This window comes from Myotis nattereri, assembly GCF_964212035.1.
Source record: "Myotis nattereri genome assembly, chromosome: 19".
NCBI lineage: Eukaryota > Metazoa > Chordata > Mammalia > Chiroptera > Vespertilionidae > Myotis > Myotis nattereri.
Genome location: NC_138095.1, coordinates 27,232,161 through 27,259,680, shown reverse-complemented (window position 1 = coordinate 27,259,680; position 27,520 = coordinate 27,232,161). Strand labels below are relative to the sequence as shown.

The 27,520-nt window shown below is 57.8% G+C and overlaps 4 protein-coding genes across 4 annotated transcripts in view; all 4 read left to right on the top strand.

The window, feature by feature from the left end:
• The first annotated feature begins 600 nt into the window (after positions 1 to 600).
• LOC308535051 (uncharacterized protein) lies at positions 601 to 12,135 on the top strand. The gene is made up of 10 exons (XM_081113750.1): positions 601 to 1,142; positions 2,330 to 2,417; positions 3,003 to 3,153; positions 3,771 to 3,947; positions 5,477 to 5,670; positions 7,372 to 7,577; positions 9,590 to 9,677; positions 10,013 to 10,163; positions 11,320 to 11,496; positions 11,692 to 12,135. Exons 1-10 carry the CDS (start codon positions 1,031 to 1,033, stop codon positions 11,884 to 11,886), a joined length of 1,539 nt encoding a protein of 512 aa, XP_080969876.1. The 5' UTR covers positions 601 to 1,030; the 3' UTR covers positions 11,887 to 12,135.
• A 1,889-nt stretch (positions 12,136 to 14,024) lies between these two features.
• Positions 14,025 to 18,088, top strand: LOC308535328 (glutathione S-transferase theta-3-like; the record flags this gene model as incomplete). The annotated part of the gene is made up of 5 exons (XM_081114175.1): positions 14,025 to 14,136; positions 15,743 to 15,830; positions 16,407 to 16,557; positions 17,423 to 17,599; positions 17,897 to 18,088. 5 exons carry the CDS (start codon positions 14,025 to 14,027, stop codon positions 18,086 to 18,088), a joined length of 720 nt encoding a protein of 239 aa, XP_080970301.1.
• A 1,234-nt stretch (positions 18,089 to 19,322) lies between these two features.
• DDT (D-dopachrome tautomerase) lies at positions 19,323 to 20,990 on the top strand. Its single transcript, XM_081113765.1, has 3 exons — positions 19,323 to 19,891; positions 20,116 to 20,291; positions 20,737 to 20,990. The coding sequence occupies exons 1-3, from the start codon at positions 19,784 to 19,786 to the stop codon at positions 20,807 to 20,809; spliced, it is 357 nt and encodes a 118-aa protein (XP_080969891.1). The 5' UTR covers positions 19,323 to 19,783; the 3' UTR covers positions 20,810 to 20,990.
• A 3,393-nt stretch (positions 20,991 to 24,383) lies between these two features.
• CABIN1 (calcineurin binding protein 1) overlaps positions 24,384 to 27,520 on the top strand; it is a gene marked incomplete at its 5' end in the record, with an annotated part of 78,185 nt that continues 75,048 nt past the window's right edge. Inside the window, 2 exons of the mRNA XM_081113749.1 lie at positions 24,384 to 24,457; positions 26,560 to 26,719. Of these exons, the coding sequence (XP_080969875.1) occupies positions 24,384 to 24,457; positions 26,560 to 26,719 (234 nt within the window). The remainder of the gene's footprint in view (positions 24,458 to 26,559; positions 26,720 to 27,520) is intronic.

The following is a 27,520-nucleotide window of genomic DNA, read 5'->3' as shown; positions in this document are numbered from 1 at the left end:
GGACACAGCGGACCTAAAGCCCTGAACTTTGCGCCTGCAGCTCCTCCCAGCCAGCCTGCCTGTCACCACTACCTGAAGGATTGTGAAGCCACCAGGCTGTCCCAGGCGCAGCTCAGGGCAGCCAGCAGGGCAGGTGCTGGGCCCCATGCAGAGGGAGGGAGCAGGAGGGGGAGTGTCCACGGCTTGCCACGCCGCGTGGACGAGGAGGAGGGCCAGGTTGGGGACCCTGCTTTTGTAAAACCCAGGGCCAAGCCCCAACAGGGGTACAGCTGGACCTGCTACCAAGCCTGAGATGCCAGGAGGGGTGGCAGCCTGGCAGGGCCCCTAGCCAGTCATGGAGGAAGTGAGCTTTAGGGAAGGGCACAGACCTCAGGCCCCACTTTTTTTTTTTAATCCTCACCTGAGGATAGTTTTTCCATTGATTTTTAGAGAGTGGAAGAGAGGGAGGGGAGAGGGAGAGAGAGAGAGATAGGAACATCGATGGGAGAGAGACACATGGATTGGTTGCCTCCCACATGTATCCTGACTGGGGCTGAGGATCCTCTTTCTCCCAGTCATTTTCTAGCCACAGTTCAGGTTAGACTGGTCAGTGCCTACTTCCAATCTTTGCTTCTGGAACCTTCCAGGGTTGGATCCCACTGCTCATCCTCCTTCCGGACCCTGTAAAGCCCCTTTGGTCGCTTCCCTCAAGGAAGGCCTGGCCCTGGGAAGGAATTCCCTCGAGTGAGCCCCTTTTACACACTGGCCATGGGCGATCACATGTGCCCGAGGGAGGGGAAGAGCTGGGTCAGAGGACCCCTGCCGACCCCTCCCCAGCCTCCTCCTGTCTCCTCAGAATCCTTGCTGCTGTGAGAATTCCAGGTTGCATGGCTAATGACAATCCCAAGTGAAACTGGAGTTCCAGAATGCGGGCTCCTGGCCTGGGCTGGAGAGGGCTGCTGGGCACAGGACCTGGGGCTCAGGCTGCACCTAGGCTCGGGGTCAGGGCCTGCTGGCTGTGGCTGGAGGAGGCCTGCTCCGCATCTCAGCCATGGGCCTGGAGCTCTACCTGGACCTGCTGTCGGCGTCCTGCCGCGCCGTCTACATCTTCGCCAGGAAGAACAGCATCCCCTTCGACTTCCAGTTTGTGGACCTGCTGAAAGGTTGGCACCCGTTGCTTCCCTGGGCAGGCCTGGTCCTGGGAGGAGGCAGAGCACAAGGTGGGGTATTTCTGAAAAGTAGAGACAGAGAGAGACCAGGGAGATGGCCTCTCCCCAGACTCTGCAGGGGAAGGCCAGGTTTCCGAGGGAATCGTAGGCTGTGCGTCTGTCCCCACTGATTCTGCCCCGCTATGATGAACGGGCTCTTGGAGGGTAAGTGGGGAGAAAGAGCTGCAGAGGGGCCCCCTGGCTCCCACCCAGTGCCTTCTCCTTCTCCTTGCGGGAGTCTAGACACTGGTTAGTGGCAGCGCCCACCGAGGACATTGGCAAAGGTACAGAGGTGTCTGGTCATCCCACATCTAAGAGTCCAGAGGCAGCTTTGATCTACACCAGCCGCGGGCAAACTACAGCCCGTGGGCCGGATCCAGCCCGTTGGAAATGAATAAAACTATTGAAAAAAAAGACCGTACCCTTTTATGTAATGATGTTTACTTTGAATTTATATTAGTTCACACAAACACTCCATCCATGCTTTTGTTCCGGCCCTCCGGTCCAGTTTAAGAACCCATTGTGGCCCTCGAGTCAAAAAGTTTGCCCATCCCTGGTCTACACCATCCTCCGCATTCAAACCTGCTCAGACCCAATGAAGGTCAGGGGACTGGTCTCCAGCACTCTCCTATCCCAAGCACGGAGGCGGCTTTAAAAGCTCAACTTGCAGGAGCCTATCCCCAGGTGCTCCAGAAATGAATGAGGTGGAGCTCGAAAATGTTTCCAGCCAGTGACAGCTGGTCAAGGAAGAGTTCCAGCTCCTGCCCCCACACTGGGTCAGTAGCCTGTGAAAGGCTCTTTTGTTGAGTTCCAGCTGTGTGCTAGGGCTGGGGCTGCCAGCTGCCAGCCATGGCTTCAGGCCCCAGAGTTGGGAGTAGAACCGGCACCCTCCAGCTTCTGGGAGGGAAAGTGTTGTCCTGGTCACAGAGCCTGAATGGGGGCAGGAGTCCTGATCCCGGTCCCTGTTCTGACCTGCCCTGACTTGCTCTCTGACCTGGGGTGAGCCATGATGTCCTCTGGGTCTCAGTTTCCCCTGTTGAGCAAATGGAGGGAAAGACATTTCTGCTCTGAGATGCCTGGCTCTCTCTTCCCGGGGGTTGTTCCCGGGGGTGTCAGTAGCCTGTCTTTCCTGCCCTTGGCAGGTTACCACCACAGCAAGGAGTACACTGAGATCAACCCCCTGAAGAAGCTGCCCAGCCTCAAGGATGGGAAATTCATCTTATCTGAAAGGTAACAGTCTGCCCGGGGCCCTGCCACCGCCTGTCTCTGCTCCTCCTGCAGCTGGTCTGCTGGTGCTGACGGACTTATCTTACCGTGGACCGTCTCCCCGAGACGCCACAGCAGGCAGGGCACTAGCCAAGGAGGAGCATGATGCCCCGTGCGCCCATCACCCAGCTCCAGAAGTGTCCACTCAGGGGCCCATTTGGCATCATCTGTACCCCACTCTGTTTCCCTGCCTCCTGGCCACCCCATCATCTCATCCATAAAGTTAGGAATGTACTTTCACTTTTCTTTTTCTTTTTTCCTTTAAAAAAAATTTTTTTATTGATTTTTTACAGAGAGGAAGGGAAAGGGACAGAGAGTTAGAAACGTCGATGAGAGAGAAACATCGATCAGCTGCCTCCTGCACGCCCCCTACTGGGGATGGAGCCTGCAACCCGGGCTGATGGCCTTCCCGCAGCCTTGGGGTTCCTCCTCCTGCTGGAAGAATGTCAGTGCGTAGAGCCCGCTGGGGCTGGAAGCTCCGCGTTGGGGTGGTGGCTGGTGCAGCCGAGCCGGCCGGCCCGAGCAGTGCCCTCCCTGCCCTCCCTGCAGCGTGGCCGTCCTCCTCTACCTGTGCCGCAAGTACAGCGCCCCCTCGTACTGGTACCCGCCGGACCTGCACACGCGCGCTCTCGTGGACGAGTTCATGGCCTGGCAGCACACAGCCATCCAGCTGCCCATGAGCAAGATCCTCTGGATCAAGGTGAGTGAGCCACGTCTGGGGCTGACCGCTGGGGAGCTTCCGCACGTGTCCCTCTGTCCCGGAGCCTCATCCCCCCCCCCCCCCCCCCCCCCCCCCCCCCGCTCACAGAGCAGTGAGGAGCCTGGAGTGACCCACTGGGGGTGAAAGAGCCTTGTAAAGGCCTGGAGAAGGGCACCCAGGAGGGACAGATGTCACTCAAACCAGGACAGGACTCAAGAAATTTCATTCTCAACTAGAATATATCAGAGTCGAAGGGCCTATAGACACCAGGGATCTAAAGACGACAAATAACAGTTATCTGCTGCTTCACGACGGATCTGTTCTGAGAAAGCCATCACCAGGCGATTTTGTTGTGGAACGTCACAGGGTGGACTTAAACCGACCTAAATGGTGTCACCCACTGCACACTTAGGCCACGTGGCTCAGCCCGCCCCTCCACGGCGGCAAACCTGCGTAGCATGTGATTGTCTGAAACAGCACGGGCTGAGATCCAGGGCAGGGAAAACGGTGCAATGAGGAGAGGTGACAAACAGAAGACAAGGCTCCCGAGGCCTGGAGGGTCAGGCGCGAGCCCTGGGGTGCAGCCGCCTCTTCCCCCCTCTTCCCCCCCCCGCCAGCTCCTGATCCCCATGATCACAGGCGAGGAGGTTCCAGCTGAGAAGACGGAGGAGGTGCTGGCTGAGGTGCAGGAAAACCTGAAGCTGTTCGAGGAGCGGTTCCTCCAGGACCGGATGTTCATCACCGGGGACAACATCTCCCTGGCCGACCTGGTGGCCTTGGTGGAGATGATGCAGGTGAGGGCTTTGCTGGCGGGGAAACAGCCCAGGAAGAGGCCAGACTCCTCCGCGGGGCCATGGCTTAGGGATAGGCGGGTGTAAGAGGGAGACCTGAGGCCGCGGAAGCCAAGCCTGGGTGGTGGGACTCAATTGGGGGCCACAGGACACACAGGAAGTTTTTAAAAAATATTTATCTTGATTGATTTCCGAAAGGGAGGGAGAGGGAGAGAGAGAGAGAAACATCAGTGATGAGAATCATGGATCGGCTGCCTCCTGCACGCCCTCCACTAGGGATCGAGCCCCGCAACCTGGACATCTGCCCTAGACCAGAGTCGAACCCGGGACCCTCAGTCCACAGGCTGACGCTCTATTCACCGAGCCACACCGGCCAGGGCCAACACAGGGAGTTTGAACCATGGAGGAGGATTGCTAGCATCCACGCTGCAAAGGATTCCTGGGTGTGGGAGCGGGGCAGGGGGAGGGCGAGCCGGGACAGGGAGGAGAGCACAGCATGTCTTGGTCAGTTGGCCGGGACCCCAGACGCCTCTGCCTCCGGACAGACGCTCCAGGCAGTGTCCAGAAGCTTCCAAAGCGTCCTTCTGGCTGTACGGCTTCTTCTCTGAGGCCCAGAGAGCTGCGCAGAGCAGCTGCCCGGCCTGTGGGCCTCAGGGGCACCCGCTGCACATTTGGGGGCAGACCTGCCTGTGGGGTGTCTGTGCCGCTGCTTCATGAGGGGAGGTAGCCGGTTCCAGCCTACCTGGCGTGCAGGCCAGTTTATTTCTTTTTTCAAATATATTTTTATTAATTTCAGAGAGGAAATGAGAGATAGAAACATCAATGATGGGAGAGAATCATGGCTGGGCTGCCTCCCTCATGCCTCCCACTGGGGACCGAGCCCACAAACCCGGGCCTGTGCCCGGACCGGGAATCGAATTGCGGCCTCCTGGCTCCTGAGCCACGCAGGTCGGGCAGGATGGCCATTTCAGACCCTGGCTGGTGTCTTTGCAAGTGGCCGCTTTGATCCGTGGTCAGTGTGCAATGCAGACCAGCACAGGGAAGCCCGTTCTAGGTTTTCTAGGTGAAAGGGCCCCTCCGTTTCCCCCGTCCCTTCCCTCTCCCGCCCCCCCCCCCCCACTTCCCGCCCTCCCCTGCCCGCTATAGGCCTCCCACTCATGCTACCTGTTGGGTCTCCCATTCCAGCCTTTTGCTTGACCACAGAGGGAGTTGGACATGGGGAGGGGTAATTCCTCCCCCCTCATTGGGGACGTGGGGTTTCTCTGGGAGAAGGCGGGACCCACGGGAGGCTTCCCACTGGGAAAAGTAGGAGCCACTTGGGCCAGGGCTCCCCCAGAGCGGGATTAGGGGTCTTGGAGCAGGACCAGTGACCAGAGCCTGGGGGACCCTGGACCTTCCATCCCCACCCCACATCCGTGACAGAGCCCGTGACCCCTGTCCAGGCCTCCGGCATCAGCAGGCCGAGGCTGGGGGAGGGGAGCCCCCGGGGCTGGGCCCCAGGTGACCATGCCTTCCGCTCTGTCTCCCCACAGCCCATAGGGGGCAACCACAACGTCTTCCAGGCCAACTCCAAGCTGGCCCAGTGGCGCATGCGGGTGGAGCTGAGCATCGGCCCCAGCCTCTTCTGGGAGGCCCACAACCGGCTGGTGAAGCTGGGCGAGTGGGACTGCTCCACGCTGGACCCGTCGGTCAAGGAGAGGATCGTCGACTTGCTGCGGAAGTTCAAGTAGAGCAGCCCTCGTGCAGCGTCCGGCTGCTCAGCCCTCTGAGCCTCCTTTCTGGGCACACACACCGAAAACCACTGTTTCTTTGTCCAATAAAGAACCGGAACCACTGCCACGGCTGCCGAGCCTGCGTCCTCGGGGTGGGCACAGGTCTGCTGTGGGAGTGGGTGGGAGTGGGTCCTCCCAGCTTCCAAAGGAATTTAAAAATTAAAGGTTAGTGGCAGGGGGGGAGGGGGGAGGTCGGCGGGGGGCGGGGAGTTGGGGGGGGAAGAGGTCAACCAAAGAACTTGTGTGCATCTATGCATTTGCCATGACACAGACAATTGGGCGGTGAAGGCCTGGGGTGGGGGGGGTGGGGGGGTGGGGGGGTGGGGATGGGCTAGAGGGGGTCAATGGGGGGAAAAAGGGGACGTCTCAAATATTTTCAACAATAAAGGTTTAATTTTTAAAAATCTAAAAAAATAAAATTAAAGGTTAAGTATGGTTAAGCTGCCAATAATAATAGTTGATGATTTCAATACTCCACATCAATAATGCAAGGAAGGAGGAGACTTGAACACCATTAATTTCATATATATATATATATATATATAGTTTGGATCAGGAGATAGAACTTCAGCCTGTGGACCTAAGGGTCCTGGGTTCGATTCCAGTCAAAGGCATGTACCTTGGTGGCAGGCTCCTCCCCAGCCCGGGCCCTGGTCAGGGCTCGTGCAGGAGGCAGCCCATTGATGTATTTCTCTCACATCGGTGTTTCTCTCTGTCTCTCCCTCTCTCTAAAAATCAATGGGAAAATATATCCTTGGGTGAGGATGAAAAACTAAATAAATTTAAAACAAAAACCCCAAAACAGCAGAACAAACATTCAAGTGCATGTGGCATATCTCCATGATAGACCATCTGTCAGGCCGTAAAATCTCCAGTTTAAACAGATACAAATCATAACAATGCATGTTCTCTGAATGCAATGGAAGAAACCAGAAAAATCTGGCTCCGGACTCCACGCCCTTAGCCCCACACTCGCAGTGGTTCTCAACCTTCCTAGACATGCCGTGACCCTTTCATACAGTTCCTCATGTTGTGGCGACCGACCCCCAACCATAAAATTATCTTCGTTGCTACTTCATCACTGTAATGTTGCTGCTGTTATGAATCGTCATGTAAATATCCGATAGGCAGGATGTATTTTCAGGGGTCGCGACCCACAGGTTGAGAACCGCTGGTTCCAGCAAGTGTCAGAGCCCTGGGGCCGGGGGTGGGCATTGTGTGGCGGCTCCCTTCCCTCCACGTGCACACCCGGGAGCCTCACCACCTCGGCCCTCCTGCCCGGGTGGGCACAGGGCCTCACGGGCGCTGGGATGGCTTCTCCCCTTCCTGGGCCTGTTTCTCCCTCTTTAGCAGGATACGGACCCACCCAGCCCTCCCACCTCTGCCTATACATCCGAAAACGTTCTGCGTCTGTATTCACGCCGCGGCCTTCGTTTCCTCATCTGTAAAATGGGGCTGATAGGAGATTCTCATCGGTGCTAACAGATGGAACTGGAAGCTGACATCCTACATCCAACCAGCCAGCCACAGAGCCCGGGGACGGGGAGCCATCGCCGCCCCTCTGGCTGCGCCCTGAGCCCCAGGCTGCAGCCTCTCGGACACGCCCGCCCGCCCGTCGGGGCGGCAGCAGCCATTGGACCTGGAACGACCTGCAGGGGGCGTGGCCACGGAGCCGAGCCCGCCCGCGTGTGGCCGCGCTGCGCGCAGTGTCCCCGGGTCACGGCCGCGAGCTCGGCGCCCCGCCCCGCCATGGGCCTGGAGCTCTACCTGGACCTGCTGTCCCAGCCCTGCCGCGCCGTCTACATCTTCGCCAAGAAGAACGGCATCCCCTTCGAGCTGCGCACCGTGGAGCTGCTCAAAGGTGGGCCCGGCGGGGTTCCGGGAACCGAGAGGTCGGGGAGGAGCGGGGAGGCCACACGTCGCTTGGGGGGGGGGGTGAAGGGGGGACCCCCTCCCCGCGCCACCTCCTTCCCGGGGCCATCGCGGAAAACGGCGACACCAGGAAGCTCCGAGACCCTGGGAGCCCCGGGAACGCTGCTTGGCCAGAGGCCAGATCCAGGAGGAGAGACCTGCCGGCTCCGTCGACCTGTGACCCAGGAGGTCGGGGCCCAGGCCCGGGGTGCAGGCTCCATCCCCAGTGGGGGGCGTGCAGGAGGCAGCCGACCCATGGTTCTCGCTCTTCCTTGATGTTTCCATCTCTCTCTCCCCCGCCCTTCCTCTCTGAAATCAATAAGAATAAACAAATGAATAAAGAGGAGAGACCTGGTGAAGAAAGGGTGCCCTGGGCGTAGGGACAGGGGCCTTTAGAAAAGAGAGGAGAGAGGCGGCAGGAGGAGAGGGGTTAAGGCCGCCCGGTGTAGAGCTGGGGCTGCGGCCAGCCCCGCCTGGGCAGCCTCCCTCGCTGAAGTTCTGCAACAGCTGGCACTGCCCCCACCTTCCAGCCCTTCACCTGCCCAGTCCGCGCTGGTGCCCCTTCTATCCCTTCCTTCTCCTCCTCCTCTCTCCCCTCCCCTCCCCCCTCCCCTCCTCCCTCTCCTCCCCCTCCCCCTCCTCCTCCTCCTCCCCTCCCCCTCCCCTCCCCCCTCCCCCCTCCCCTCCTCCCTCTCCTCCTCCTCTCCCTCCTCCTCCTCCTCCAACTTTGCCTTTATTCACTCTGTCCTCTGTTCCTCCTGTTCCTGATGCGGAGGGGGTGCTCCATGGTGTACCCCGGGAAAGGGAGGAGGGTTTGGGGGGCTTGGTGAACCCTACACCCTGAGCAAGAGGATTTGTTTCTTTGGCAAGGCCCCAAGGACACGACTGGCACACGGCGTCCTGGCATGTGGGTGTAGAACCCACGGATCGCCTGGAGGAAAAGCAGGGCAGCTTGCCCTGGCCCGTTCAGCTCAGTGGACAGAGTGTCGGCCGAAGGGTCTCGGGTTTGACTCAGGTCAAGGGCACGTACCTGGGTTGCAGGTTCCCCTGCCCTGGCCGGGGTGTGTGTGTGCAGGAGGCACCCAATCGATGTGATTCTCTCACATTGATGTTTCTCTGTCACTCCCTCTCCCTTCCACTCTCTCTAAAAATCACTGGGGAAATGCGCTCGGGTGAGGATTAACCACAAACAAGGGCAGGATGACTCTTCCGAGCCTTCGGCCCAGCACCCAGCGCCTCTCCACCACGCCCTTGCGCTGGTCTGTCTTTCTGTCGGAATCACCCTGTCTTTCCAGCCTCCTCTGTGGACTGCCACCTGTCCAGCCCGGGGTTCCCTCTGCAGAGTGTGGGGCAGGAGGGGGCACGGGGACTAAGGGGTGTCCCAGCCAGGATGTCAGACAGAGGGGTGTGCCGAGGGAGGAGTTTCTTACAGGAGAGGAGGGAGGGTGCCTTGGTGCAGGCGTAGTGTGAAGGGAGGGAGGGAAGGAGAGAGGGAGGGAGGGTGGGTGGTGGGTGAGGTCACCACTGGAGGGTTAGGGGTTGTGTGTGGCTTTGAGAAGCTTTCCCCAAGGCAGGGGTAATGGGGAGCCACTGAATACTGTTGAGCAAGCAGTGGTTAAACTTTAAAAAATATATATGTTTTTATTGACCTCAGAGAGAAAGTGAGAGGGAGGGAGAGAGAAACATCATTGATTGGCTGCCTCCTGCATGCCCTCTAACTGGGCATGTGCTCTGACTGGGAATCGAAGGGTGACCTCCTAGTTCATAGGTCGATGCTCAACCACTGAGCCACACTGTCAAGGCGACTTAAGTGCCTTCAGAATCTTCTCTCCAGGTGCATCTGCAGGAGCAGAAACCTCTCAGATAAACTCCCGCGAGGCCAGGATCCTGTAGGGAGTGGGCACAGGCCCTAAAGGACTCTGCATTCTCCTCTGACCACCCACCATGATGCGCTCTCCACAGGCCAGCACCTCAGCGATGCCTTTGCCCAGGTGAACCCCCTCAAGAAGGTGCCTGCCCTGAAGGATGGCGACTTCACCTTGACAGAGAGGTAACTGGGGCCCGGGGCTGCTCCCAGACCTCGCTGGGACCATCTTGTCCTAACCTCTATTTTATCTTATTTTATTTTTTAAAATATATTTTTATTGATTTCAGAGAGGAAGGGAGAAGGAGAGGGAGACAGAAACATCCATGAGAGAGACTCATGGATTGGCTGCCTCCTGCACACCCCCTACTGGGGATGGAGCCCGAAACCCGGGCATGTGCCCTGACCGGGAATCGAACCCAGGGCCTTTCAGTCTGCAGGATGATGCTCTATCCACTGAGCCAAACCGGCTAGGGCCACAGTGCCCTTTCTATACCCAGCATGTCCTCCCTCCCCTGCAGTGTGGCCATCCTACTCTACCTGACTCGCAAGTTCAAGGTCCCTGACCACTGGTACCCTCAGGAGCTGCAGGCTCGTGCCCGCGTGGATGAGTACCTGGCATGGCAGCACACGACCCTGCGGAAAAACTGCCTCCGGACCCTGTGGTATAAGGTGAGGCCCAGACAGGGGCAGTGAGGGCACCACCTCAGAGAGGCTCAGGCACTGTCACCTCCTCCTTTTCCGTTCGGGTAGTTTCTGCTGACCCCACTTTGACTTCACTCATTCTTCCTTCTGTTGTGCTCAGGTTGCTGTTAAGCCCATTGAATATATTAATATATATATATATATATATATATATATATATATATATATATTATTGATTTCAGAGAGGAAGGGAGAGGGAGAGAGAGAGAGAAACATCAATGATGAGAGAGAGTCATTGATCGGCTGTCTCCTGCATGCTCCCTACTGGGATCAAGCCTGCAACCTGGGCATGTGCCCTGACCTGAATCAAACCCAGGACCCTTTAGTCTGCAGGCCAACGCTCTATCCACTGAGAAAAACTGGCTAGGGCTGGGCCTCACTTTTTTTAAATATACAATGCAAGTCATGTACTGTTATTCCTATATCATAGTTGAGGAAATTGAGGCTCAGAGGGTTTGGGTGTTTTGCTCTAGGCTCTGCAGTTTGTAAGTGATAGAGTGGAGACCTTAAAAGCCCATCCTCCTGCCCTAGCTGGTTTGGCTCAGTGGATAGAGCGTCAGCCTGCGGACTGAAAGGTCCCAGGTTCGGTTCCAGTCAAGGGCACATGCCGGGGTTGCAGGCTCGATCCCCAGTGGGGCGGGGGGTGCGGGAGGCAGCCGATCAGTGATTCTCTCTCGTCATTGATGTTTCTCTCTCTCTCTCTCCCTCTTTCTTCCTCTCTGAAATCAATAAAAATATTTTTTTTTTTAAAAAAAGCCCATCCTCCTAATTACTTCTACTGTAAGAGGGATTGCTTTTATATCAGGAGGGAAGAGGCTATGAAATAAGTAGTTCCTAAGCCAGCCTCCTCCCCTCCACAAAGTTCAGGTTCCCTTTGATTCATTCTTAAAGGGGTTTGAGTCTGGGAGAAGCCTCCAAGGCTCAGCCAATCAGAGCTCACGGAAGCAGGAAGAGTTCACGAAAGCGGGGTCCTTTGGGAATTTCCCTGCAGGCCTTCCCAGGATATGGAACCAGGGAAGCAGCTCCAAAACTGGGGGTTGGGGGTGCTTGCCTTCCTACCCTCAAGGCTGGACTGGCCCTAACCACCACCCCTCTCCCTGCTCTTTGCCTGCCCACCCACCAGGTAATGTTCCCCGTTTTCCTGGGTGAGCCTGTATCTCCCGAGACCCTGGCAGCCACCCTGGCAGAGTTGGACTCGACCCTGCAGATATTTGAAGACAATTTCCTCCAGAACAAGGCCTTTCTTGTGGGGCCCCACATTTCCCTGGCCGACCTGGTGGCCATCACGGAGCTGATGCATGTGAGTGCTGTGGGCAGGGCAGGCCCGCTAGGCTGGGTGGGTCGCTGGAGTCCTCCGCCTGCCGCCCATCCTGGGACTGGGACATTGCTTATTTGTGGTCCCCTCTTCTGGAACTATGTGGTCCCCAAACCAGGCAGGTGCTGCTTGGCTTCGCCCGTCCGCCCTTACCCTGCCCTGTCCCTGCTTCCCCTACAGCCCGTGGGCGCTGGCTGCCAGATCTTTGAAAGCCGACCCAAGCTGGCTGCATGGAGCCAGCGCGTGGAGGCAGCAGTGGGGTCGCTCCTCTTCCGGGAGGCCCATGAGGTCATCCTGAAGGCCAATGGCTTTCCACCTGCGGACCCTTCCGTAAAGCAGAAGCTGATGCCTAGGGTGCTGGCCATGATCCAATGAGCCGGGAAGCCTCCCGTCCCCCCCGCCCCCCTGGCAGATCACAAAACTCTTTCATGAGACCCCAGAGAGCAGGAGTGACTTGCCTGAGTCCCATTGCTCCCCAGGCCAGGTCCCTAGCCTCACCCCCTCTTCCATTGCTACCTGAAAAGCATTAGAGAAGAATAGCCCACTCAGTCCTCATCTCCTTTAGTCACTAATTTCCTTTGCAGTTTGGTAAATAAACCTGGGCTTAGCCGAGCCTCCACTTCTAACGCTGTTGTGTGATTTATCCGACCTTTCTTCAGCCCTGGTCTTGGTCTTTGTCCAAAAGATAACCCTCTTTTGTAGGCCCTGTGGGTCAGCTTCTCCCTGCTGGTTGCCAAGAGTGACATGAACAACAGCCCTCTGGCCTTCTAATTCCCAGGGGAAGTAATTTACCAGCAAGCAGAGGGGTCAGCAATCATCCCCCATGTGTTGGCTGTAGGCATGCTGGTAGACCAGTTGGCTGGGCCGGCCTCCCAGGACATTGTCCTTTGGCACCAAATATTGTAAGTTATGAGCCCTGCATCTGCCCTGAGGAATCGGTCAGGGGAGGGGAAAATCTGAATGGCAACCCGCCTGGTTGTTACCGGTCCAAAGTTCATGTGCCTCAGAAGGCCAAAACTCAAAATGGGTTCGAATTTGGAGTTAAGGAAAGGCGCCAGCTGAGAACAGGGGAGCCTGAGTGGTTCCTGGAGTCCATCTCACCCAAGCACAGAGTTCAGGCTGCTTTTATGTCCAGAAAAGGGGAAATGGGAGGGGCTGTCTTTGCAGAACTCAAACCTCAGGCAGAATTCCTCTAAGGACAGCATGTCTGCATGCAAAACTGAGCAGAAAGTGTTAGCCTGCAGGGCGTGGGAGCGAGGCGGGCTGGAACAAGATGGAGTCCGAGAGACACTGAGCATTTCCCTCCGTTACGTGGTCAGGACTCGGTCACTCAGAGCCTTCACTGCCACAGCGAGGCCCTGTGAGCCGTGAGCAGGAATGGTGTGCTCAGGTTGTATTTCAGAAGAATATTCTGGCAGCTGGGGGGGTTGGACTAGAGGGTGGCCAGGGAGGAGGCAGGGAGATTGGATATTGCAGCGACCCAGTCAAAGGTGACTGGTGGGGGGTGGGGGGCAGACCCCTGGATAGGGGTGCGGGACAGGCTCCTTCCAGCCTGAAGCGGCGGGTAGGGCTTCCTTAACTGGGGAGCATGGGGGACCAGGAAGGCCAAGCTATTCTCAAATTTTCCAGTGACTGATCCTCTTGCCAAGTGGCTTTCTTGGGTTTGGGGGCAGAGTCTTCTCCCCTCCCCCCCAAATATATATTTTTATTGATTTCAGAGAGGAAGGGAGAGGGAGAGAGAGAAACATCAATGATGAGAGAGACTCATCGATCGGCTGCCCCCTGCACACACTCCACTGAGGATCCAGCCCTCAACCTGGGCCTGTGCCCTGATGGGGATTCGAACTGTGACCTCCTGGTTCACAGGTCGAGGCTCAACCACTGAGCCATGCCAGCCGGGCTGGGCAGAGCCTTCTTAACCCGGGCGGGCATTACAGCCACGGGCCTGAGGAGCTCCAGGGTCACAGTGGGGAAGGTCCAGGGCCCTGCAAGGCTTACGTGAACCTACAGGGCTTCTGCTCTCTGGGAGGGATGAACCGGAGCGTGAGGAATGCGGGTTAGGCCTCTGCAGAGAGCAGATCCAGGCGCCCCAGCCTCCCCCCTGGCACGGCGCACCCCCTTTCTCTCCTCCCTAGTGTTCTCAGCGGCTCGGACTCCCTTCCTCTCTCAGCCTCCTCCCTGGGTCCGGGTCAGGGCTGGGGCGCCCTTCCCGTCTGTTTCCCATTATCATCCCCCCTGTCCATTGGACAAAGGAAGACGCTGAGGTCCAGGGAAGGGGGGTGACCTGGCCCCAGACCCCAGCCCAGACCCCCGAGGGAGAAGGTGGGAGGTGCGGGCGCCGCTGATTGGCCCGCAGTTACCCGAGCCACCCAATAGGCGAGGAGGGCGCGGCGGGCTCGGGCCGGGGCTGCGCGCGGGCTCCCGTGCGTCCGGCGGTTTCAGCCGGCGGTTCGCGTCCTGGCCGGGTTCCCCGGGTCCGCCTCCCTCTCGTTGGTCGGCCTGCCGCCCTCTTCATGGGCCTGGAGCTCTACCTGGACCTGCTGTGCCAGCCCTGCCGCGCCGTCTACATCTTCGCCAAGAAGATCGGCGTCCCCTTCGAGCTGCGCACCGTGGAGGTGCTCAAAGGTGGGCGAGGCGCAGGGCGGGGTGCGGACAGACAGGCAGACAGACTCTGCAGCGCAGAAATATCGCACCGGTTATCACTTGCGTATTTTTTTTTATTGATTTGAGAGAGGAAGGGAGAGGAGGGAGAGAGAGAGAGAAACATCAATGAGGAGAGAGAATCATGGATCGTCTGCCTTCTGCACGCTCCGCGCTGGGGATCGAGCCTGCAACCCGGGCCTGTGCCCTGACCCAGAATGAACTGTAACCTCCTGGTTCACAGCGGATGCTCCACCAGAGCCACGCTGGCCCAGCATCAGTTGTGTATTTTTAAAGAGCCTCAACCTTTGTCTAGTGAAAACGAAATATTCTTTAAAATATAGGTTAAGAGGGAGCGAGGCAGGTAGAGGCCATAGGGTTTGGGGTGGGGGTGGGGAAGTGGAGTGAGTGCCCCTGGACCTCCACACCCCGAGGTGGAGAAGACAACTGCTTCCTCCTTTATGCCCCACCTGCTGGGAGGAGAGGGTGGTTCTACCCCATCTGGTCTCTTCTTTGCTCCTCCCCACCCCTGCGGGTCTCCCCTCCACATTTACAGAATCCAGCAGAGGGGACGGGACTGGACCGGGACAGTAGGGCAAGCTCCAGATCCAGAGCCCCCTGGGCAGGCCCTGAGGGGGGCCCCTGCTGGGCTGCGCCTGCCCACCTTTCGTCTTTGGTGCCCCGGCCTGCTACGCTGCCACCCTGCTCTGCCTTTGCAGCCCTTCCCGGGCTGGGCACACAGGCGGTTTCTGGAGGGAGCCTGGGTCGGAGCGATCCTGTCCACTCCGGAGAAGGGCACGGGGCCCTGACTCCACGCCCCTGTACTGCTGTAGCTTCAGCACTGGCAGGGCCCGGGGGAGGGGGGGCATGCAGCATCGAGTCAGGCCTGGGAACCCCCACTGGGGAGGGAGCCTTGGGCATCTGGCTCAGGAAAGGAAGAAGAGCTGAGCTGTGGGAGGCTGGGTGACGGGGTCAGGGGCCCGGGTGGGACCAAGGACCGGCTGAGGGCTGGAAACAGGTATGGCCCCGCTCGGGGCTCTGCACAGTTCACGCGGCCTGCATAGGCAGGGGGATCGCGGGGGGCAGGCCGCAGTGCCTGACGTGGATGGAATCGGCTGGCTACAGGGATGTGCGTCATCTTCCTCCCGGGGCTGAGCCACGGTGCTGCTTGGCCCAGGTGCAAGGAGGTGACACAGGAGTGGTGGTGGCCCTCTGGGAGGGTCAGGGGACAGTAGGGTGGCCTCTTCCCTGGTGCCCCGCCTGGATAGGGGCCTCAGAAAGATCCTGGATGGTCCGGCCGGTGTGGCTCAGTGGTTGAGCATTGACCTATGAACCAGGAGGTCACCGTTCAATTCCTGGTCAAGGCACACGCCGGGGTTGCGGGCTCCATCCCCAGTGGGGGGCGTGCAGGAGGCAGCTGGTCGATGATTCTCTCTCATCATTGATGTTTCTCTCTCCCTCTCTCTTCCTCTCTGAAATTAATAAAAAAATATTTTTTTTAAAAAAAGAAAGATTCTGGCTGCTGGGTGGGCGTGGCCAGAGACCTCGGAGGGTTCAGGCTCCCCCCCTGCCTCACTGCTCTCTCCCGTAGGTCAGCACAACAGCGATGACTTTGCCCAGGTGAACCCCCTGAGGAAGGTGCCAGCCTTGAAGGATGGGGACTTCACCCTGGCCGAGAGGTAATGGCCCCTGAACTGCTGCATGGCCTTGGGGGGCTGGCCCCCTGTGTGCCCACTGCCGATAGCTTGGGACATGGTTTATGTTCCGTGAGCAGCTGTGCCCGCCCCAGGATGGAGAGTGGCTTGAAATGGGCGGAGATGCCAGGGCTGGGAGGGGCACCTGGCATTGCTCCTGTTGTGTCCATGGTTTGACTAAGCTGGGGAGTGGTACTGGGTGCTGCTGGGTGCTGGGTGAGTGGCTCTCACCCTCAGGGCCCATCTGGGTGCCCCCCTTTTTGAGGGCGCTTTCTCTGAGCACACACCCCTCTTCTGAAATCCCGTTACGTTTTTGTTGTTTTACTTTGTGCCCTTAGTTCAGATGATAGGATAGCTCAGCGTAGCGCTGTGTGACCTTGGGGAAATCCCCTAACCTCTCTGAGCCTCACACTCCTACTCTGCACCTGGAGATGGTGAAATGCGTCGCCCACATGGGGACACACATGCCAGGAGCCGAGGCCTATCCCACCCAGGGCCTGGCCCCTGGAGAGTAGCTGAGAAGTGACTGGGACCTCTCCCCGCCCCTGCTGTCCCTCCCAGTGTGGCCATCCTGCTGTATCTTAGCCGGAAGTATGAGGCCCCTGACCACTGGTACCCCCAGGACCTGGAAGCCTGCGCCCGTGTGGACGAGTACTTGGCATGGCAGCACACGGCTCTGCGGAGCAGCTGCTCCCTGGTCATGTGGCAGAAGGTGAGCCTGGGGGCAGGGACCCTGCCTGGGTCCTCAGGGGATGGCGCCTTCTGTTTAAAACATTCTGTTCAGCCCGGCCGGCATGGCTCAGCGGTTAAATGTCTACCTAGGAACCAAGGAGGTCATGGTTCGATTCCCGGTCAGGGCACAGGCCTGGGTTTTGGGCTCCATCCCCAGTGTGGGGCGTGCAGGAGGCAGCTGATGATTCTCATCATTGATGTTTCTATCCTCCCTCTCCCCTCCTCTCTGAAATCAGCAAAGATATTGTTAAGAAAGAGTCCTCCTTGAGCTGCTAGGGGCTGGCGAGGAGCCCACTCAAGCTGGAGGGGGCAGGAGCCTCTCCGTGCAGAACGGAGAGAAGTCAAGTAGAGCGAGTGTAGAGCTTTGCTCCCCAAAAGGCTGGTCCGCAGACCAGGAGCGTCAGCGGCCCCTGGGAGCTCATGGACATGCCGAGTCTCAGGCCCCACCCAAGCACACGACGCAGGAATGGGCTCTGGAACCATATTCCAGAGCGAGTCCCAGGCGCATGCCCCTGTGAGAAGTCTGAGTGGGGTGGGAGGTGGAGGGAGGGGGAGCGGGTGGCAGCTGCACCAGTGGGGCTGGTGGTGAGGCCTTTGTGGGAGGACAGTGGGAGCCCCGGAAGGCTTGCTGCAGCGAGAAGGGACGGGCAGCCTGAGGTTGCAGAGGGCTCTCCCAGCGGCCTTGTGAGCATCTAGGGAGGGTGGAGGCTGGCCTTGTGTGAGGGGGAGATGAGGCCTGGGCCGGTGGTGGTGGCTGTGGGTGGAAAGGAACGGGGGGGGAGCAAGGAGAAGCTAGGCTGGGCTTTGGGCGGAACCTCAGCCCGCTCCTGCCTGCCCCCCACCAGATGATGCTCCCTGTGTTCCTTGGCGAACGGGTGCCCCCCGAGACCTTGGCATCTACTCTGGCCGAGCTGGACAGGTGCCTGCAGCTGCTTGAGGACAAGTTCCTGAAGGACGATGACTTCCTCGCAGGGCCCTGCATCTCGGTGGCCGACTTGGTGGCCATCACAGAGCTGATGCACGTGAGTGCCCGGGGGGGGCGTGGCCCATGGGGCGTGGGGTGCCCGGGAGGGAGCCAGTGTACCAGCTCACGCTGCCCTTCCTGGCTGCTGACCCAGGGCATGTTACTTCCTCCTGTGTCTCAGTGTCCTCATCTGTAAAATGGGACTTTAAAACCCCGCCCTGCAGGGATATCCAGGCCTTTCTCAGTGTCTCCTGGGAGGGGACCCCCAGCCTTTCACACAGGGGGCAGAGGAGCGAAGTCCACCTGGTGGGTCCCTAAACCAGGTCAGCCGCCTTACAGCTCCCTCTCCCCTCAGCCTGTCAGCGCCGGCTACCACGTCTTCAAAACCCGCCCCAAGCTGGCGGCCTGGCGCCAGCGCGTGGAGGCGGCGGTCGGGGAGGACCTCTTCCAGGAGGCCCACGAGGTGGTCATGAAGGCCAAGGACCTGCCGCCAGTGGACACTGCCATGAAGGACAAGCTGAAGCCCTTGGTGCAGGTTTTGTTGTAGTGAGGAGGGGCGGGCCTGCAGCCCATGTGGAGACTGGTGTCAAAATAAAGAGATGGAGCTGCCCCTCTCCTTGGCCTGAGCAAGGCACCCGCACAATCTCTGTTCTCGAGATCCCTCCAGCATCAAGCCCACGCTCCTCCTCTTGTTTGTCTACTTACTCCACGCTTGCCCCTTCCACTCCAACTGGCAGGAGACCTCTGGAATGAGCTTTATTTATTATTTTTAAAATATATATTTTTACTGATTGCAGAGAGGAAGGGAGAGGGAGAGAGAGAAACATCGATGATGAGAGAGAATCATGGATCGGCTGCCTCCTGCACGCCCCCCACTGGGGATCGAGCCGGCAACCTGTGCCTGTGCCCTGACTGGCAATCGAACCCTGACCTCCTGGTTCATAAATCGACGCTCAGCCCCTGAGCCACATCCGTCAGGCTCACTTATATTTTCATCTACAATTCAGCCAGCTTCGAAACACTGATGACAGTGCCATGGTCAGTCACACCAACAGATTTCCATGTTTTAAGTAACACCCTTTGTTTTGCCTATAAAAACATGAGGTGTCATAGCCTTGGCCAGTGTAGCTCAGTTGGTTGGAGCTTTGTCCTGGGTTCCATTCCTGGTCAGGGCACATGCCCAGATTGTGGGTCCCATTCCTGGTCAGGTGCGTGCGGGAGGCAACCAATGTTTCCCTCTCACAGTGATATTTCTCTCTAAAAAAGCATGTAGCTGGGTGAGAATTAAGAAGAATAAAGTACCATAAACGTTGCTGGTAATTCTCCTGCGACCTGGCTCCCATCCCCTGCTGGACACACTGACAGATGTCCAGGCCTGGCAGGGATTCCCCAAACCTGAGCCTCCTTGCCCAGCCCCACGTGTCACCCACGGGTGTCACCAGGTCTCCTGATCAAGTGCAGTGCAGATTATCACACCAAATGTGAAGTTGCCTAACTTTGAAGTGGTGGCAATGCATTAAAAAAATTTCAAATTCTCCATGAGGAAGTAACGTTACCAGGGTTGATCCTGGGGAAGGCCCCTACAGGTGTGTGTGTGTGTGGGGGGGGGTGGTTGGGGGGGGGTGTACAGCCCTCCATCTACTAGTAAAGGGAGAGAGAGCAGGACCGCAGCTCTGGAAAACCACCGGAAGCGGAGAGGAGGTCAGTGTGGCTGGAGCGGGGGCGGGGCTGGGGCGGGGGGCGGGGCCATGGTTCTGCCAATGACAGAGTGGGGTGACACCGGGGGGAGGGCCGGACAATAGGACCTCCCAGCCCAGCCTGCTTGGCTCAGTGGATGACCCTCCTCCACCTGGCACCCGGAGGTCGCGGTTGGACTCCGGGTCGGGGCACAGGCCCGGGTTGTGGGCTCCATCCCCAGTGCCGGGCGTGCAGGAGGCAGCCGGTCCATGACTCTCATCATTGATGTTTCTCTCTCCCTTCCTCTCTGAAATCAACAGGACAAATATATTTTTAAAAAATATTTTAAAAAAGGACTTCCGGAAATCTGGGTCAGAGTCCACCAAGGTTTTCTGCTGAGGCGGGAGGTGCAGCCTAGGCAGCCAATCGGGAGGCGCTGCGTGCCCGCAGAGCCAATGAGGAGCCCGCTTCCCGCGCCCCGCCCCGCCTCCTAGTCGGGGTCTAGGGGACACCCCGCGGCTGCTAAGCCCGTCTCCGCCGGCGCCGCGCAGTCCTCCCGCCCGACATGCCCTTCGTGGAGCTGGACACCAACCTGCCCGCTGCCCGCGTGCCCGCGGGGCTGGAGAAGCGGCTCTGCGCAGCCACCGCCGCCATCCTGGGCAAACCCGAGGACGTGAGCGTGGGCCGGGGGAGCTCCCCGGGGCTGGGGGCGCGCTCGGTCCACGCCCCGACTCCCCCATAGGGACTCCGCCTCCCAGGGCCCCCCACGGAGCGCCGACTTCTCGCTCTCCACCACCTCGCGCGCGCCCCCCTCCCGCCCCCCAGCCCTGACCCCGCGGGATCCTCGGCGCGAGCCTGGCCCGCGCCGGCTCCAGGAGAAACCCTGTGTCCCCGCAGCGCGTGAGCGTAACGGTGCGGCCCGGCCTGGCCATGGCGGTGGGCGGCTTGGCCGATCCCTGCGCGCAGCTGAAGGTCTCCTCCATCGGAGTGGTGGGCACGGCGGAGCAGAACCGGGACCACAGCGCCCGGTTCTTCGAGTTCCTCACGAAGGAGCTGCAGCTGGGCCAGGACCGGTGCGTCGGGGCCGGGAGCGGACACGCCCGGGGCTGCTGAGCCCCCCGGGGGTGGGGGGGCGGACTGTGACCCACGTCAGGGTCTCTCCTAAAGGGGGTGGGGGGCAAGCAAATGCCTCACCTTGCCCAGAAAGGTGTAGCGCCTGGGGGTCCGGGGGGCTCACCTTTGGGGTGTTAGGGGAACTGAAGGAAGTTCTGGCTGTGAGTGTAGTTCTGGGTGAGCCACACCGCCCTGCAGCCACCATCCCGCCCCTGACATACATACCGACCGCCCTGTTGGAGGGAGAACATAAGGGGGTGAGCCAGCTCGCAGCATCTACCTGGTGGGCCAGGGCAGCCTGGCGGGGGACCCCGTGGTGGGAATGAATGCCTGGCGAGGGGGGTCTTAGAATATGAGGCCTTGGCCAGGGAGCTGATGACATCTTTTTTCCTCTGTCCCCTGAAGGATACTTATCCGCTTTTTCCCCCTGGAGCCCTGGCAGATTGGCAAGAAAGGGACGGTTATGACCTTTCTGTGATCGGCAGAGTACACCCAGGGCATCTGTGAGCAGCCGCCTCTTCCGGAGAGGTGGTCTGGCAGAGGGAGGGCCTGGTGGATACCGGCTTCCGGCACCCCCACCTGCAGATACGCCTGTGACCTCACAGTCCTCTTCTTCCCCATCCTCAGCCAAATAAATGAAGAGAGCTTCGTCTTTCAAACATGGCTTCCTTTCCTGACCAAGGCATCCTGTTCATCCGGGCAGGGGGGTTGGCTTATGAGGTGGGGTGGCTCCTACCTTCAGGGTTGCTGTATCATGGGTTGTACTTAGGCTGCGCAAATTGGAAGATGGGCCCTAGCCGTTTGGCTCAGTGGATAGAGCGTTGGCCTGCGGACTGAAGGGTCCCAGGTTCAATTCTGGTGAAGGGCACATGCCAGGTTGCTGGCTCCATCCCCGGTAGGGGGCGTGCAGGAGGCAGCCGATCAATGATTCTCATCATTGATGTTTCTCTCTCCCTTCCTCTCTGAAATCAATTAAAAAAAATACATACATATATATGTATAAAAGCTAGAGCTTGGAGTTCCTTCCTTTGGCAACCTGCCCAACTGTTTCTGTACTCATTCCTTTTACCTACACGGGTGTCTTGCTTCCCAGATGGTTCAGGGAACATAGGTTGAGTGTGAATGAATGAGTGAAGTGCCCAAGGAGGGATTCAGGCCTAACTTTGTCAGGACCTAAGGCTGAAACAGCAGCCTCCTATCTGGCCTCTCCACCTTAAATCTCTTAGCACCACTCTGGTGAGGTGATGTCACCTGTTTTCTGCAGGGGGGTGTGGGAGGGTGGGACTGGCTCCTCCCCCTTCTCCAGCAAGAATGCTTAGCCCTATCGGTTTGGCTCAGTGGATAGAGCATTGACCTGCAGACTAAAGGGTCCCAGGTTCGATTCCGGTCAAGGGCAGATGCCCAGGTTGCTGGCTCGATCCCCAGTGGGGGGGGTGCAGGAGGCAGCCAATCCATGAATTCTCTCTCATTGTTTCTCTCTCCCTCTTCCTTCCTCTCTTAAATTAATAAAAATAAATTAAAAAAAACAGTGCATAAATAAGTGGAACAACAAAGGGATGTTTCTCTCTGCCTTCTCTCTCTAAAATCAATAAAGAAAATTTATAAAAGGTTGGTGACTTCATTATTTTTGTAAATCCTGGATATCAGTAACACTTTATTGTACTGAAGTGACTGAATTCTTCATGATTTGACTGTCTTTGGGTGTCAAAGAGAAAGCCTACCGTTCACTCCTATGTAAGGAATTCTCGGACTCAGGAGCTGTGCATTTCAGCCAGTGTGAAGCCCTCCCCCCAAACACTCAGCTCCCCAGAGAGGACCCTCTCTCAGCCGGAGACCTGGTCAGACGCCCTCCCACCTGGACCCTCTTTGGGCTCTGAAATCCTGTGGACCCCTCCCTGGCTGCTTGTTCACCGGATCTTGGTTTCTTTTTTCCTTGTTTCAGCGGTTGGTTGTATCTATTTTGGGGGCTTCCACTCCTTTTCAGAAGAGATGACAGGTAAGGGGAATGCTCTTCCTCCCCTGGTTCCTTCTTTTTTTTTTTTTTTTTTTTAAATATATATTTTATTGATTTTTTACAGAGAGGAAGGGAGAGAGATAGAGAGTTAGAAACATCGATAAGAGAGAAACATCGATCAGCTGCCTCCTGCACATCTCCCACTGGGGATGTGCCCGCAACCCTGGTACATGCCCTTGACCGGAATCGAACCCGGTACCTTTCAGTCCGCAGGCCGACGCTCTATCCACTGAGCCAAACCGGTTTTGGCTCCCTGGTTCCTTCTTAAGTGTTTCAGGTTTCTGTTGCCTTCATTTTAAAAATATGTATATTTCCGAGAGGAAGGGAGAGGGGGAGAGAAACATCAACGATGAGAAAATCACGGATCCACTGCCTCATGCACACCCCCTACCGGGACCGGGCATGGAACCGTGACCTCCTGGTTCATAGGTCCATGCTCCACCACTGAGCCACACCGGCCGGGCTCCGTTGCCTTCAAAACTCCTGCCCCAGGTTGTAGGAATAGCACCTCCCGTCACTTAGCGGCCGCTGGGGCCAGGCGCGGGGCTCGGCGCCTCGCAGGTATTTGCAAGTGCTGGGGCCGAGGTCCCGCCGCGGGCTGGCGCTCCAGGCCCCAAACACCCGACAACCGAAGCCGAGGCCGGGACTCAGGACCGGCCACCACCGAGCGCCGGCGCTTTTAACCAGCCGCCGGCAGGCGCGCGGCGCGTGCGCCCTCGTGGATTGGCTGGCTGAGCCGGCAGCGCAGCCAATGGGCATGCGTCTTGTTGTCAGGCGCGCGACCGGCGGGCCGGCGCGGGGGTCTGGGCGGACAGGCTGTTGCCGTGGAGACGCCCGGTGAATTCCCGGGCGGCGCGTTGCGGGGCGGCCTCGGGGGTGGGGGTGCGGCTCTCCCGAGCCGGGGCCGGGGCGGGGGCGCGAACCCGAGGGGCGGCGGGCGCGGGGCCGAGGCTGGTGCGGACGCGAGGGGCTCCTGGCAGCCCCAGCGCCCACAGTGGAGGAAGCGGAGGCCGGAGTGCGGGAGCGACGAGGCCGGAGCTCTCGGCCGCCTCGCGGGCCGTTTCCCGGCTCCGGCCGCCGCCCTGGGTGAGCCCGGGACGGGCTCCGGCCGCGAGAGTGGTTCCCAGTGACCACAACTGGGGCCACCACTGATTCGGCGTCTGCCGGGGGCAAAGCCCGGCGCTAAGCACCCCGGACCGGCGTCCTTCCTCCTCACCTTGGCCGCAGCCCCGCGAGGTGAGTGCTGGCGCCGCCGTGGACCGGGGTGGAAACCGAGGCCGGGGGCGGGGCAGCCCGACTGCGGGCGGAGAAGGTTGACCGGCCTCGTGGGCGCTCGCAGGTGTCGGCGCGGACGGCTGTGGGAGCCACTGCGCTCCTCGGGGCCAGGTCACTACCGGTCATCGCGTGGGATGGCCGGCGTCTGCGGCTAGCACCGAGACATCCTCAGCCTGGTTTCCTTGGAGGGTGCAAACTTTGGTTGCAAATAGAACAAGATCCTACCTGTCTAAATAGGGCTTCCTGTTCCGAGCATTTCGTATAAGTGGGGTCAGGTACCACGTGGCCCGGGACTGGCCAGCTTCATGGTTTCAGGGCTCACCCAGGTGTGGGCCGTTCCTTCCTTTTCATCGCCGACTAATACTCCGTTGTTGGAGAGACCACATTTGCTTGATCTGTTCATCAGTTGGCATCGGGTTTGTTTCCACTTTTCGGTTATTACGAATAAAGCTGCTATTCGCATGCCCTCATTAATTACTTTTCTTTTTAAAAATATATTGTTATGGAGGAAGGGAGAGAGAGGGAGAGAGAAACATCAATGATGAGAGGGAATCATGGATCGGCTGCCTCCTGCACGCCCCCTCCTGGGGATGGAACTCGCCACCTGGGCAGGTGCCCTGATTGGGGATCGAACCCGAGTCCGCCTACCTAGGGCCTCAATAATTTTTATAGCAGCACCTGTGACTTCATTGCGTGGCTGTAGTCTAGTGTATTCACCCACGCAACTAGCTGTGGCCATCTAGGTAGTTTTCCGTGTCTCGCGATGACAGTGCAGCAGTGCCTATGTGCATATTATTCCCCGTTGTTGGAGGTACACCTGCAGGGTGGGCTCTCGGAGTGGGACGGCTGGCATTTGGTTGAAAGACAGCGGCATCTGTCATTTTGTCCGGTTCTCCCTCCAGAGGGCTTGGACCCCGTTGCATTACCCCCCCCCCCCCCCCCCCGCCAGTGTGAGAAGGAGCCCGCAGCCTCCCCAGCAGAGGGCGCTGCTGTCCTACTTTCACCTCCGCCGGGTGATGGATGAGTGGGTCCCAGTACTGTTCAAAGTTTCATTTCTCTAGTCCGTGTGTTTGAACAGATCTTCCTATGTTTGAGAGAGCCAGCTGCATGTCTTTTTTGGTGCATTGTTTGTATGAGGCTCAGTGGTTGAACGTGAACTCATTGACCCAGGAGGTCAGGGTTGGTTTCCTGGTCAGGTCAGGCACGTGCCCAGGCTTGGAGCTTGGTGCCCAGTAGGGGGCGTGCAGGAGGCAGCCAGTCAATGATTCTCATCATGGATGTTTCTCTCCGCCCTTCCTCTCTCTGAAATTAATAAAATATATTTTTAAAAATTGCGGTAAAGTATACTTTACTTGAAACGTGCCATTTTAACTGTTGTTTAAGTGCACCGCCTCATGGTATTAAGCGCCTCCACGCTGTTGTGCCGACGCCACCACCACCATCTCCTGAGCTTTTTTTATTGTCCCAAACAAATCTCTGTCTCCATTAAACACTGACTCCCCATCTTCCCTTCTCCCAGCCCTTGGCAACCACCATTCTACTTTCTGTCGCTATGAATTTGCCTATTCTAAGTACCTCATATAAATGGATTAGTATAGTTTTGTCTTTTTGTGAATGGCTTATGTCACTTAATGTAAGTTTCATCCACGTTGTAGCATGTGTCAGAATATGTTTCCTTTTTAAGGCTGAATAATATTCCATATATATATATATATATATATCACATTTTATTTATCCATTCATCTGTCAATAGACATTTGGGTTGCTTTAACTTTTTGGCTATTGTGAATAATGCTGTGTCTCTAAGTTTTTAAGAGCTCTTCATATATTAGGAATATTAGCTCTTCGTCCTTGGTATATCTTTCAAATATTCTGCCAATTTATCAGTTGTCTTTTTCTGATTTTTAAAATATTAAAAAATTCTCCAGTTTTATTGAGATATAATTGACATATAGCACTATGTAAGTTTAAGGTATACAGCATAGTGATTTGACTTATACAAGTATATCTATTTATTTTATTTTTATTTTTTAAATATATATATTTTATTGATATTTTTACAGAGAGGAAGGGAGAGGGATAGAGAGTTAGAAACATCCATGAGAGAGAAAGATGGATCAGCTGCCTCCTGCACATCCCCCACTAGGGATGTGCCCGCCATCGAGGTACATGCCCTTAACTGGAATCGAACACGGGACCCCCGAGTCCGCAGGCCAATGCTCTATCCACTGAGCCAAACCAGTCAGGGCATATTTTATTTTTTAAAATATGTTTTTACTGATTTCAGAGAGGAAGGGAGAGGGAGAGGGAGATAGAAACATCAAGGATGAGAGAGAATCATGGATGGGCTGCCTCCTGCTCGCCCCCTACTGGGGATCGAGCCTGCAACCCGGGCATGTGCCCTGACCAGGAATCGAATCATGACCTCCTGGTTCATAGGTCGTTGCTCAACCACTGAGCCACGTTGGCCAGGGTCAGGCCCCTTGCTGGCTCTCGCTTGTCTGCCACCCTGTTCTCCCTGCCATGTGGTCCCTCCCTTGAGGCTAACACAAGTTCCCTCCACTCAACCTTTCAGGATCCCTGTGAATGAATTGTTCTTCTCCACTCCTCGATGTTGCTGTTTCTCTTTACTTCAGTCAACTTTTGAAAAAAAAAAAAATTTGATAGATCCATTGCCTCTGCTGAGCAGTGAGTGAGGCCTGGGGGCAGGAGTTGGTCTCAATTCCTTGTTCTGGCACTTGGCGCCTTGCCTGGCAGGGGCGCACGCTCAAGCTGGGGGGCCGAGGGGCTCCCGGTGTGGCAGCACACACAGCCCTTCCCAGGCGGTCGGCCACCAGCCTGAGTGCCCAGAGGCCCGTGGGGGCTGGTTCCTGGGGGGCCCCTGCATTGTGACATTCTAGGCTCTTCATGGGCCCCTCTGTCCTTTGTCCTCTGTCCAGGAGCCTGGTGACTGGTGTGGCCTCCGCGGGTGATGGGAAGCAGTGCCGGGCGGCGGCTGAAGCTCCGAGCATGGTGAGGACGGTGCTGGCTGTTCTGCTGGAGGGGGGCGTTTTCCTGAGGCTGTCCCTGTGGGCAGCCTTCCTCCCGCTGCCGCTGCCGGTACATTCGAGGTGTGAATCTTGCCCTTCTGTTGGAGCGGCTCGCTCGCAGGCCTCCTCGTGGCTGCTAGAAAGGGCGAGGTAACCCATTTTGTTGGGACCTGTTATTCCAGTTCCTGGGTCTCCCTCTGTGCTGGGTCGTTGCTGGGTGTCCCCGGCTGTGTTCCCTTTGCAGTGGACAGTGCCCAGGACACGCTCCCTGACAGGTTGGTATGACCCCCAGCCACGTCCGGCCCTTCTGTTACTGAACTCAAAGGGCTCACTGCCTGGGGCGCTCTGTTCCAGAGCGAGCGGCCTTGCCCTGGGTGGTCTGACGGCGGCAGCAAGTGCAGGGTACAGGACGCAGGGTCCGTATCCAGAGCTCTCCCCACGGGCGGCGGGGCCACCGCTCTCCGCACTGTTTGCTCCATTAATGACGCATTCTTTGCCGTGGGCTGCGTGTCTGAGTTGAGTTCCTGTCGAGCTGTTCAGTCTATAGCGGTCTGCAGATACTCCGCTGCATTTTAGCCTTCAGTAAGAACAGCAGCTAGTAAGAGCGGCCTAGCGTAGCCCTGGGCCCTGTCCTAGCCAACGCTTCTTTTTTAAAATTGATGTTTATTGTTGCCGAGACCGGTGTGGCTCAGTGGATAGAGCATTGGCCTGAGGACTGAAAGGTCCTGGGTTCGATTCCGGTCAAGGGCATGTACCTGGGTTGCGGGCACTTCCCCAGTGGGGGATGTGCAGGAGGCAGCTGATCGATGTTTCTCTCTCATCGATGTTTCTAACTCTCTATCTCTCTCCCTTCCTCTCTGCAAAAAATCAA